This window comes from Phaenicophaeus curvirostris, chromosome 4 (genome assembly GCF_032191515.1).
Source record: "Phaenicophaeus curvirostris isolate KB17595 chromosome 4, BPBGC_Pcur_1.0, whole genome shotgun sequence".
In the NCBI taxonomy this organism is placed as follows: Eukaryota; Metazoa; Chordata; class Aves; order Cuculiformes; family Cuculidae; genus Phaenicophaeus; species Phaenicophaeus curvirostris.
Window position 1 is genome coordinate 62208744 of NC_091395.1, and position 12970 is coordinate 62221713.

Consider the following 12970-nt stretch of genomic DNA (forward strand, 5'->3'; position numbering starts at 1 on the left):
GTCACAGAACATTTCACCGGTGTGGATGCTGATAACAACACTGCAGTTTGTGCAGGAAGTTTTCTCTGATTTCTCTGATTCAGGAATCAATCTCTGTGAGCTTTTGCCAGTCTCTAGTGAAACACGTTACTTGCCAACACCCCGGTTTTCTGAAAGAAATGGGAAATGAGAGATGGATAATATGATCTAAGTACACTGGTACTTCAATATGTATAAATAGCCAGTCTTGAGAAACTCAAGCACTAGAAGTTACAGCTATTGAAATACTTGGAACTGTGTATTACATCACAGATGTATTTTTGGGGGGGGGAGTGTGTGAAATTTGCTAGGTCACTAATTTAACTTCTCAAAGCTGAAGAAAGTGAACTTGCATACTTACCTCCTGGTAACTGCATTATACACAGCAGGTGGTTGCGTGTACAGGTTGTTACTGATTCATCATTCATTTCACATTTCTTTAGACATCATTTTTCTAAGCATATATGCAGCACTTGGAGTAGCAAATCTAACCTGTCTAGGTTAGGTTCTTTATTCTGTGAATTAGTATTTTGATTATGAAATATTCTTTTGTATATTTAGCCTTAAAATCTGTTTCTGAACAAACCTTAGCAAACTAAAACAAACGAACCAAACCATTTTTTTCCTTGATTTCAGTTGGGCTTCACTTGGTTGTTGTCAAAATCTACGCCACCTTGATCTGTCTGGATGTGAAAAAATCACAGATGTGGCTATAGAGAGGGTTTCCAGAGCACTGGGTATCATATCGACTCACCATACCAGAGGTATTCTAAAAAGCTGCAGAAACAGGAATGGTAAGACTTCGTGGAGAAACAGTGAGATAACTCTGCAGTCCAACAAGAACAACAGTTGTCTGCATGAAATCAATAATGAAAACCTCATTGAGGGAGGAGATGGTGAGCAGCATTGGACTAAACCTGATGGCTCAGAAAACTTTAATTCTGCTTATGTGTGGATGCTAGATGCAGACGATTTAGCTGATATTGAAGATGCTGCAGAGTGGAGACACAGAAATGTTGAAGGATTTTGTCTTATGGAACCACCATCCCATATTAGTTGTTCTGCATCTTGCTACAGTAGAGACATTTATGGATTAAGGACTAGAGGGTGGCAGCAGCACTGTGCTTCTACAGACTTGATTTACTGCGGTCACTCATTTTGTTGTGCTGGAACAGCACTAAGAACTATTCGAGCACTTCCAGAGTCCTCTGCACTGTGTACAAAACCGACAAGGACTAAGCAGTCAGAGAAAAAAGACTCTGCGTACTCTGGGAGTGACAAAACAGATGAAGAGACTGCACGAGTTCTTCAGTTTCTCAGTCTGTCTGGGTGTTACCAGATCACAGACCGTGCTCTCAGGTGAGGAGACTTTTTTGATCTATTTTGCTGCAGCTTGTTTTTGTGGTTTTATTTGTTGGGTCACTCTGGGGGGAATCTGCCTAGTTCCAGTAGAAACATTTTTATTGAAGAACCTCTAGTAAGTTTTGAGTGGTCTTTGCTTTTTTAAAATATTTATAGTACCAGATTTAAAAACTCTCTCTGGCTTTGCCTTTCGGGATTTAAAAAAAAAATATCTTGGATGTATCCTCTGAAGTAAAGTGGTTTTGTGAATTCATGCTAGGCAGCATTAATGCTTTTGGAGTTGATCTTCAGTGATTTCTTGTTAAGAGACTGTGTTGATTCACTGCTTTATTCATTTATGCCTGTCAGTATGCTTTAGACTTTATAAAACTGGAGTAACATTGAATCTCATTTAACCTGTCTGAATGACGAGGCTGAGTCAGTGGGCTGATGCCAGTTCTGTGAGGTTCAACAAGGCCGAGTGCTGAGTCCTCAGCCTGGGTCCCAACAACCCCACACAACACTGCAGGCTTGGGGAAGAGTGGCTGGAAAGCTTCACAGTGTAAAAATACCTGAGAGTGCTGGTCAACACAGCATCATGGCTTATATGAGAAATAGTGTGGCCAGCAGGAGTAAGGAAGTGATTGTCCCCCTGTGCTCAGTGCTTGTGAGGCTGCACCGTGAATACTGTGTTCAGTTTTTGGGCGCCTTAGTATAAGACAGACATGGAGGTGCTGGAGTGTGTCCAGAGAGGGCAATGTGACTTAGGGGAGACCGTATCACTCTTTTTATTTACCTGAAAGGAGGCTGTTTTGAGGAGGATAGTAGTCTCTTTTCCTGATTAACAAGCGATGGGATGAGAGAAAAAGGCTTCAGGTTGTGTGAGAGGAGGTTTAGATTGGATATTGGGAAAAATTTTGTCACTGAAAGGGTTGTCAGGCTCTGGAACAGGCTGCCTGGGGAAGTGGTAAGAGTCCCCATCCCTGGAGGCATTCAGAAGGTATGTAGACGTGGTGCTTAGGGATATGGTTTAATGATGGACTTGGCAGTGTTAGGTTTATGGTTGGACTCAATGATCTTAAAGGACTTTTCCAACCTAAACAATTCTGTGATTCTATGATAATTTTGTAGACGCAGAACATGTTAAATATGACTTCATATGACAAAGGAGAAAAAACAGTTGGAGTTGACTTTGAATGTTGAGGTGGCTTATTTTGTATCATCAGAAAAAAATGGTTATTTCGTCATAATGAAAATGGGATGATGCTGAAGTACTTGCTGCTCAGGTATGCTGCAACACTTTGGGCTAATTAAAGCTGGTTGGAGTGAGAAGACTTCATGTCTAGCTGTACTGTGTGCTGTAGTCAGCTGAGAAATAGTGTGAGGTGCTGCCGGCATTGATTTATCTGTCTCTTGGGAGAGTTCATCCCCATTTGATATTTAGAAGTACCGGCTGTTGCAGTGTCTCCCAGGGTGATGGTTCTCACACTTAGAGTCACCAGTGTTAGTTTTGCTCAGTAAGCTTCAGATAGCAGCGTTGTGTTTGAGGTTGTTGCTGTTCAAGGTTTGAGTGGATTGGTGCTGCTGAGGTCGTGCTCTCTGTAGTTTGCATGCTACTGATCTGGTTTTTCATGGCTTAGTAATCTAGGACCAAAGGGAGATTTGGTCATTGAGTCATGGGAAGGATTTAGCTGTGGTGCCAGTTTCCCATTGGTGCTTTTTGGATAAAAGATGATACTTAAGAGCTGGGAGTGTGCTGCAGCAAGTGCTACTTGCACTCACCAGAATAGTTTGAGTCCCCAAGAAGAGAGAGTGAAACCTAATAGAAACACTTGGAATTGGTTTCATAGGTGTGTTCTAAACTGATAGACGGTTTTGTGGTGAGCAGTTCTACTTCTGCCTGCTGACAGGAGAAAGTTTTACAGTGATGCTCTGAATGCATTTTCAGTTTTATGTTCTGGCTTTATCCTGCAACTTAGTGATTCACACCTGGTGTTCTTTTCAGGTTGGTGAGTGTGTTTGTGACTGAATGTGGGCTGGCTGTCCTGTGAGCTCACAGAGAAGCAGGCAACCTAGCAAGGAGTGCTTGCTCAGGTGTGATACATCCATGAGGCTGTTGCATCAGCAGCCAAACTATTGCACTCAAAAGCAAAGAATTCCACTTGAATAATAAGGTAGTACGTTGGCAGAGAGGCTCCGCTGTCAGCCCTAGGAAAATACAAATTTGGATTCCGAAATAATTTTAACCAGAAAAATAAGACACTCAAACTCTTGGAAGTGTAATCCACTGAACTTGGGAGTGTCATGTTTTCAAGTGCGAGTTGAGGAATATGCGTCCCCTTGGAAAAATTGTCAAAATCACTGGTGTTGCGGACACGAACGTCTTGATAGTTCTGTCAAATACTTGATCATCTCTGGAGCCATTCATAAACAAAGTGATTTACCACTTAAGTCTGTCAGAAGGAGTTGTTAGTTTTGGTAGAAATAGATTCATTTTTCAGGTCTGTTATGCAACTTCAGGGATGATGAAACTGCAAGGTTTAAATCTCCATGCTTTCTTAGACATGTGTGGGTTTTGTTACAGCACGCAATTAAGTGGCTTGGTGATGTAATGGAGAACTTGTTGGTCTTGCTCTGTGCAGGATCTTAATGGCTCTCTCGTGTCTGTTAACAGGGCATTGACTCTGGGAGGAGGACTGCCGCATTTGGAACACCTTAACCTCTCGGGTTGTCTCACTGTAACGGGGGCAGGCCTGCAGGATTTAGTTTCTGCTTGCCCTTCTCTAAACGATGAACACTTTTACTACTGTGACAACATTAACGGTAATGTCTTTTTATGAAGATGTGGTGCTTTTCTGAGGAGTGATATTTGGTTTAAGTACACTTTCTAAAACAAAACAAAAAGAACCACCCCAGTTCTTTTTTTCCTTCTTGTCAGTGTAGCATGGAGTTTCACAGATGAATTATGAAATGTCAACAGCTAATGTCAGGTTTTTTTTCCTTATTTGTTGTTCTGTTTTGGTTTATTTTTTTTTTGTACTTCACACTAGTACAGCTCTGTATTAGCTCAGAAAGCATTTTTAGTCCATGTATCTCTTAATTTAGTTTAGCATAAATAATAGGGACTAGAAACGTAGCTAATATGCACTTGCTCTCTACATGTCTTCACTGTAATCCCTGTAGCTGTATATTTTCTTTATGGTTGTGACTTCAGACAGAGGCTTCATTAGTTTGGTACTGAAGCAGTGATTTTTTTTTTTAGGAAAGGAATGACATGTACTTTTGCCATGCAAACCTCCCGTATAGTAGTTCCGGTATAGAATATTGTCGATCCTACCATCACATATCCTTATGGAAAGTGTAATGTAGTTATCTGGTTTTGCTTGAGTCAGGAGCTTAAGGATGGGTCTAAGGTGGGAAAGATTCAGATAAATGCAAAAAATATGTTTATGGTGCAAGTCTTTTCAGTGTTTACCTCACTGGAATTCAGCCTATTATGTTAGGACCAGTAAGAATTCATAGCACTAGAGATGGCAATCATGGTGTGACTTGTATTCTAGGTGTGGATATAAAACAGGTAAGTGCAACGGAGAGAGAGGGAGAAGGAGAATAGTAACTGAGCTCACATATCTATAAGAGCTAATTGTGTGTAAAACAAAATTACGGTTCCTGGTAGTTCATGGTGTTCAGCTCAGGAATTTGCATCTCTACTGAGATGCAGCCATGGCAGGGGTACAGGGTGCCAGAGCTCTGGTACTACAAGTAAATCTGTACTGGCATTTGGATGTCTGATCCATTGAAATTGATGTAAGATTATGCACTTGGATTGGATACTAATAGTAGCAGTGAAAGTATTCAGTAATTTTTGTACCACTTTATGCACACTTTTGGCACTGTTTTTTTTTATTTTGAGACCTCTGTTTTGTTATTTCCTTCCATTCCATCCAGACTATAGCTTTAAAAAATCTTGTAGCTTTTCATCCTGAAAATGTCAAGATTCCATTTCTTTAAATCCTTCACTGCTTCTCTGTACTGCATTGTGTTGAGTTTGAATAAGTCTTCAGAGACCAGTTGAAAGCCTTTTTTTCCTTTTACATCTGATTCCCTGCTATTTTTCCTTTTACATCCTATTCCTTGCTATTTTTCTTCTACTTTCACTCTTGTCAGTAACATCAGACTTGATGTTCTGGTTGGCCTTCGCACATTTTTGTCTTTCTCCTTGTCCCTAAAATACACTATATTTTATTGGTTTACAAAGCCAGAATCTCTTGTGTGAGTACACCACTTTAAAGCTAGGCTGTTCCGTAATATTCTCAAGAAATTGTTTATATTTAAACAGAATACTTCTTGGAATTATTCTGTAAAGTTGTCCTGATCCTCTTCCTGTTTATTTCCTTCCTTTCACTGCCTGCTGGGAGCCTATAAGCTCTGCTTGGTTTTCTAAAGCATCGTGCATGCCTTTGGATGAACTCCTGTAGAGAGAAATCAACAGGAGAGTGAGGCTGTAATGGTCTGACTTCTCATGTCTGTTGAAAAATAATAGCATCTCAAAAGTTTGTGGCTATTTTCTTTAAGAACGAAGCTCATAAAAACTTAGAAGGGTGTCCTAGCAAAATTCTGGAATGTGAGATAACCTTTTATAACTCAGTCCCCTGCGGTTTTGTCTGGGTACTGTTCTTCATATTTTCACTCCAACTTCATTCTGATAGGGCTGTTCAATTTGAAACTAATGCCTTGTTCTGCTCTGTGGGCAGCAGGATTTCTGTGACAGCTTGAACTATTTCTGCATCTTTTGGTATTTCTAAAGTAACTGTAGGGAAAGCAAAAAGCATTTCACTTGAAGCAATTAATATATGAGGCTGTTTGTTTGCACATACCTGGATTGTATTGCTAACTGCTGCACAAAGATTACTAGTCAGAAAGCATGTAGAGAATAATTTCATCTGCTTTGCCCACCAGCTTATCAGGGATTGTTTTGGGGTAAGGAGGTGTGTTCTGTGATCATGTTTGAAAACCTGTCAGTCTTGCAGAACAAAAAGTGGAGCCAACAGCATGGAATTTGGCCATTTTGAATAATAAGGATGCCACTGTTTTCTGTCAACGTATAAGGGCTTTACTTTCACCAACAGCTGATTGTCAGATGTTTTCTATAAACACTGAGCTTAATGGAGGCCCTTACACACAGCTTCATTGGATTTTCCTTGTGGAGGGCTTGCTGGACTTGTTTGGCAGGTAGTTTTTGCAGTTTTCAGATTTTCATTGCACATGCTGGTCTAACCGTAGCTGCTCTACTTTCTCAATAAACTAAAATTAAAAGGGTAGAGCAGCTGTGGTTAGACAGATGTAGTTGGGTCTGAGTCAGAGTGCTGTTGCACAGCAGTGATACAATGCAGTTTTTATGAGCAGACACCATGCATTTACACACGCTTCTAGATTTGTTTTCTGTTTGTTTACTGTCAGTATGACTTCAGTTCTTCATTTGCATACTGATGTTTAGGATCTCCACCTATGTTTTGCTCAGCACTGAAGACTTGGAGCTAGATGAACGTGATTTGGTTTAATGTCTGAACCACTGATTGTAAAGCACACTGAACTCAGTATAAAGAGTTTAATGTTTGAGTTACCTTTTGCCATTTAAAAGCTTGTATTTCCCCATAGGTTGTTTTTTCCAGCTATATTCAGTCTCTTTACTATATTCTCAGTTTTAAAGTCTGGAGTGCTGTCATCTTCAGGAATAGAAAAATAGAGTTCCGTAATCTCTGCAGCAGTAGCTCTTTGTAGCTTTGAAGTTTGATTCAGTTTCTAGAGCTTTTTTTTAATGTCATTCTCGAGTGCTCTAATTAAAGGACTAGGGCATTAATGAAGTACAGTTAAGGTGATTTGGATGATTCACTCTTTTCTTCTGGCATTTAGGAATTCATTGGTCATGGTTTGATCCAGCAATGGAGCCAAGACCTTGCAATTTCTGTTAAGATTTATGGCCTCCTGTGCACAGGTTTATATGGGAATGCATTGTTTGGTCTCTTTCTGAAGTTGTACAGACAAACAAGGTGCTCTCAAAGCTCTATAAGTGTAACTTTACCAAAGGCTAAAAGAGAGTGGCACTTGTGAAGCTCAGATTTGAATTTAATATTGCCTTTGTTTTTTAACCTAATGCTTAATTTGGTCATTTTTTTGGCAATACCCTCGTAATATTTTACTTTTGCTAATGCAAACATGGTATGCAGTATTGGTGATGGAGCATCACACTGCTGGCAGCTGTAAAAAAGAGCTGTTCCCTTCTCTCCTTTGTATTTCTCTCGGTGCATTCTCACTGCTTTCCGGTGGCCAGTCTTAGCCTTTGTTTAGCTCCTTGGTAAACTCAATCAAGAACTGGGGTAGATGAAAGCATTACCCCCTGCCCGTCCTAGATGGGTCAGGGATCCATCTTGCTGTAGGCTACATGACTGTTTCTGCCACCACAGGTGAGAGCTGCGACAAGTGGCTAAAGGGACGTGGTGGTGGCAGCCGGTTATCCTGGCTGGGGTGGCTGTTTCACCATGATCTTGGTCTAGGTTGGAGTAATTGAATAGCTATGCTCTTTTCTTAAACTGCAAGACATGTTTATATTTACTTCATTTGAGAGCACTGAGACCTGTTCATCATTGTAAACCAACCTCTGTTCTGGGTCACCTGAAGCATCTGAGTAATCAGGCATGCATGTAAAGAGCATTGCAGTAATCTGGTTTAGAGGTAACTAAACCAGTAACGTAGACTGAGGCAGGTTAGGTGAGAATCTGATTAACTCTGCTTTCCCAAGAGAACCAGCCCAAACCACATTTCAGTTGCTTCACTGCCCAAGTCTTCACAGTGAGTAGAAAGAGAGGGACCCTCATGAAAGTGATTCAGCCCAGGTCTAAGATGGGAAATGACCAACTTGCTCACTGGCAATATAAAAGTCTAAAGGAAACAAAGGAGTGTTTTTTGGCAAGATTAAAGAGGCCATTCAGACTTCAACAGAGGTAGTTTGAAAACAAAAGTCCAGTCCAAATGAGGTCAGTAGCAAAGAGTGAGGAAATGGGAGGTAAGTCAAAGAGGTTATAGCCAGAAGTCCAGTTATAGTAAATAAAGCTATGGAAACAGTCTCTGTGGGTATCAAAAGAAAGGCATTTCAATTTTGCTGTCCTTATCAGATGTAAAAAGAACAAGCTAAGGAAGGCAAGGGCATTTATAGAGGAGATAAATGACCTGTGATGGAGGAGACGATTTGTGTCAAAACACAAATGCAGTGAGTCATAAACATGTAGCCTTACTGTGAAAACAACCATTAATGACTTAACTCTTTGTTGTAATAAAAGCATAAAATACCCTCTATGTTATGGGAATTGCCTGTATATGCTAAGAAAGAACACGGAGTGGGAGATTTTGGGAGATATTTTTTGAATGCTGTATATTCTGTTTTGTCAGAGTTCTTTATCGGGTTATAAAGGATAGTCAGAGTTTAAGGGGTTAGAAATCAGACAAGAAATGCAGCACAGGAAGAAGGGTAAACTTTCACTGTGGTGTGCTTTAATTCAGTGCCTAATAAATTAGGAGATGAACCTTCAAACTTCTCAGATGCTGCAGTTTACTTAGAAGTTCCTAAGTTTTTGAGACTTAAGGTGCTGTAAGACTTTTAAAAACTGAAAGCTAATTAAAAGATGAGAAGAAAGGACGGGGCTTGATTGTCACTGTTCAGGATGGACAGGAATCTGGGAGATGACATATCTCTCTCCACGCCTTCCCCTGAGTTCTGTGCTGTGATCACTCTTCATTCAGCATTTCCACTGCTGTGGTGGTGTAAGAAGTGCACCCAGTAATTTCCAAGTTGGAGTGGTACTGAGATGACTCAAGTAATGATACTGGTGCTGAAGATTTCCAGAAGGACTTCTTATGAGCTTCAATGTAGCTGTATGTATGGTTACATGTCCGGGTGGTTGGGAATAAACTGTGATTGCATGAAACTGAATTCAGAGCTGGCAGTTGCAATGTGGACACGATGATTTCAGAGGGTTCTTGGTGCTAATTCTGAGATCTTTCCTGTTTGCAGCAGCAGCCAAAACAGCCACCGATGTTATGCAACATCAGGGTGTTGAGAAGGAGGTAGAGGGTGTTGCTACATGGTCCTGGAAGCCGTGGGGCACTCGTTTGGAGTTCTGCATGTGGTTTTGGTCTCCCCATTTTGAGGAGTGTATATAGCAGAGTTACAGAAGATACAGAAGAGATCTACTAGAGAGTTAAGGAACGGAGCAGCTGTCTTGCAAGGAGACGCTCAAAAGTCTGGAACAGTTTAGTATCAGAATGAGAAGGCAGGAAGGGGGATGACTGCACAACTGGGAAGGCAGTAGATGAGGTCAACGTGCAGCAGTAGCTTGCCAAATCCTGCAGTAATAAAGCTCAGTGGCAGGAGTTGAAGTGGGCAGGCAATTGATTTGAAGCAGATGTACAATGTAGTGAACTTTGGGAACTTGGTCCTGTGAGGAGTTGTGGAAGCAGGTAGTATCAGCAGGTTTAAAAAGAGGTTAAACAAATGCTTGCACAACTGAACCATAAACAGATATTGAAAGGAATGGACTTCAGAGTCCCTGCTACAGTAGCTAAAGGATACTAGGGGGTTATAAAAGGTATGCACGATAGGCTTATATGTTCTCCCTAGAGAACACTTGCTGTTGCCAATGATGAAGGTAGGGTTAGGTGGAGCCTTGGTCAGACCTAGGGGGGTAGTTTTTATGTTCCAGTTACGAGCATGAGAAAGACCATTCTTAAAATGAGCAAGTAAAGGATGGAAAACAATGCTGAAGTATATACTGACTATTCCCTTCCTTGGGATGTTTTGGTTCTGTACATTCTATCAATAAGCATTTTACTAGAAGTTTTGACAGTTGCTTGAGAATTACTGATGCGCTGTTTAGCTGTGGCAATGATGAGGAAGGTCAGCTACGACTTGGAAAATGCTGCCGCACAGAACGTGCTCTGCTAAACCAGCTATTCAGAAGCATCGAGTCTCCTTTTTAAAGGACTTGTGAAGAAGCTTTCAAACTCTAGCTCGTAAGTGACTTGCAGGATCAAAATTTAGTTCAGGTGAATAAAAAGACTTGAAAAGGGAAATTTATTGATAAATGAAAAGTTTACTGTTTTGCATACTAGTGTCCTTCATTATAGCTTCAGGTTTGTTTTATTCAGTCTCATGCATGTTAACTTAATTATCTTGTACAGTATTGCTTACACGTGTGTGGCATGAAGCAGAGACCTGATTTCCAGATACCAGGTGCTTGGAAATTAATTGAATTATGACTTGAAGTTACTGTTCAAGGGGAGAAAACAAGCCAAACATAGCATGGTGCCCTACTTCATTACATTATTTTGCTAGTCCTTTGTGAATGTATAAAAAACACCTTAAATAATCTTTGATTTGTCTCGAAGTGGGGAAAATCTGGGATGTTCCGGTTTAGATTTTTACCAGCTTGTTTTGGTTAACTCAGCAACCCACTACCAATTTATGTTGGGTGCCAGAGTCCAGCCAACCTCAATATAAATGTTTGTGTCTCTGAAGCAGGCAAGTGGCTGCAGGAAATAAAATCCTGTACTGATAAATGTAATAGTTTTCTTATCTCATGATCACCTTAACATTTCAAATTAAAGGGATAACAGTAAGCCAAGGTAAGTGGAGGTGGGTAGAATTACAGTGTTGGTTTATACTGTTTGTGCTCGCAAGTTCTCCTACTTTTTGAATGGCTGGCTTTTAGCCTTATGGCTTCCGATAACTGCAATGATACTAAAGGTGGTTTTCTCTTTAGTTTTTGAATTTCCAGTCAGAGTACATGAGATCTTGCCAACCATGGAGTGTTCATGGAGGCAAAAAAACCCCAACCTTCTAGACAAAAAATTTTTTTCCATTATGGTAGAAATGGTTTTGGAGACTGGTTTCTTTGCTTAATGCCATGAAGTCATCATCTGAATTTGAAATATGGGAGTTAAAATATGCATTGTGAATATACTTCTGTATCTCAATTCCAAAAGCTGGCTCTGAGAGTTTGCCTGAACTTGTTCATTTAGCATTGCTCGTTGTAGATCTGTGCCTGTTGAATGTTTTATCTTCACGGGACTAAAATATCAGAGCAACAGTATCTCAGTAAATAACCGTTCCAGCTGAGGTTTTTATTCTGTGATAGTACTGGCAGTTTCAGACTTCAGTGCTGAATTAAGTTCAGTGTTTTAAAAAAAGAGACACTTTCTGAATTACCAGGTTACAAGAACTCTGAATCTAAATAAATAGCCTTTTCTTCTTTTCACATTTGTTCTGTTTTTGTGCAGGTCCTCATGCTGAAACCGCCAGTGGATGCCAGAACTTGCAGTGTGGTTTTCGGGCCTGCTGCCGCTCTGGCGAATGATTGCTGACTTCTGATCTTTCAGTCTACTTCATTTAGCTGAGCAGGCTTCCTTTCATGCACTTTACTTACAGTTCGCATCTTGTGTTAACAATCCTTGGAGTGAGATTTGTTCTACTAGCCCAACCCTGCCCACAACTTCAAAATCTTAATTCTGAGTGTACTGTACAGTGTTGTAACAATCTCACAAAATCTCATTTGGTTTGAAGGTTGCTGGGTTTTGTTTTGCTTAATTTGGGGAAGATGGGAAAACATTCAGATTCTTTTTTTAATGCCACTTTCTTTCAAGTTCAGCACTTAAATATACTTTACCGGGTTATTTTGTGTTAAGTGAATGTTCTTTTTTTTTTTTTTTTTAATTTTGATTCCATAAGTACAATATAAAGCTCTGCAGAGAATTGGAAAGGTCTTGGTTGCATTTGGGTAACAATTATACATCTTTAGGAGCTTTGTTTCTTCCCCTTTCTTCTCATCCTGAAGTTGTTCCTTATATTGCAAAATTAGGGAAGTTCACACCTTCCTTTTGCATTTGGTTTTGTATTTGGGCTTGAGTGACATACTCAAATAAAACATTCCCACCAATAAAGAAATTGATGTAGCAGTTTGTGTACTTTTGAGGCGCAGTCTGCAGGCGTGTGGTGGCTGTGGGCTGCGCAGACTGGGTGAGTGGTGGTTTGGGGGTTACAGAGCTGTGAACCTTGCAGTGTGTGGGGGGCTTGTTGGTATTTGGTTGGGTTTTTTGTTTTGTTTTTCCCCAGGACTGTATTAAGATGCATTTTTTAACCAGCTTCCAAGAAGTTAGTCTCTATTAATATGAAAGCTGTGAAAGACAACACCGCCTTTTCCCCACTGCACTGATTTTTAGAGAGACCCCTCCCAGCTCCTGGCTGGGAGGTGGCGAATCCATTGTTGGACTGAGTGAAACCTGTGCCAGGAAGAGAGGAGTGATGTGTGAGCAGGGCACCGGTGGCGTGGGGAGCGTGTGGAGAAGAGTCTGTTGCAAAAGGAAGCAAGTGCTGTAACCGGCTTTAATGGCCACCTGCTCAGTTGCAGTTGTTTTTCTCTTGGCCAAGAGTGAGGGTAGGTAGCAGCCAGCTTTGTAGGAGGCAAACAGGTTGTTTTTTCCCATCTTGCCTAATTTTGAAGGCTGACAGTATGCCAAACTGGTTGGTTTTGTGTTCTACTGATGAAATTCTTCTGAGTAG

The 12970-nt window shown here is 40.6% G+C and overlaps 1 protein-coding gene across 1 annotated transcript in view; it reads left to right on the plus strand.

The window, feature by feature from the left end:
• FBXL5 (F-box and leucine rich repeat protein 5) overlaps nt 1-12355 on the plus strand; it is a 35751-nt gene extending 23396 nt beyond the window's left edge. The window contains exons 9-11 of the mRNA XM_069856287.1: nt 655-1377; nt 4034-4182; nt 11692-12355. Coding sequence (XP_069712388.1) covers nt 655-1377; nt 4034-4182; nt 11692-11768 — 949 coding nt within the window. The 3' untranslated portion in view covers nt 11769-12355. The remainder of the gene's footprint in view (nt 1-654; nt 1378-4033; nt 4183-11691) is intronic.
• Nucleotides 12356-12970: the final 615 nt, after the last annotated feature.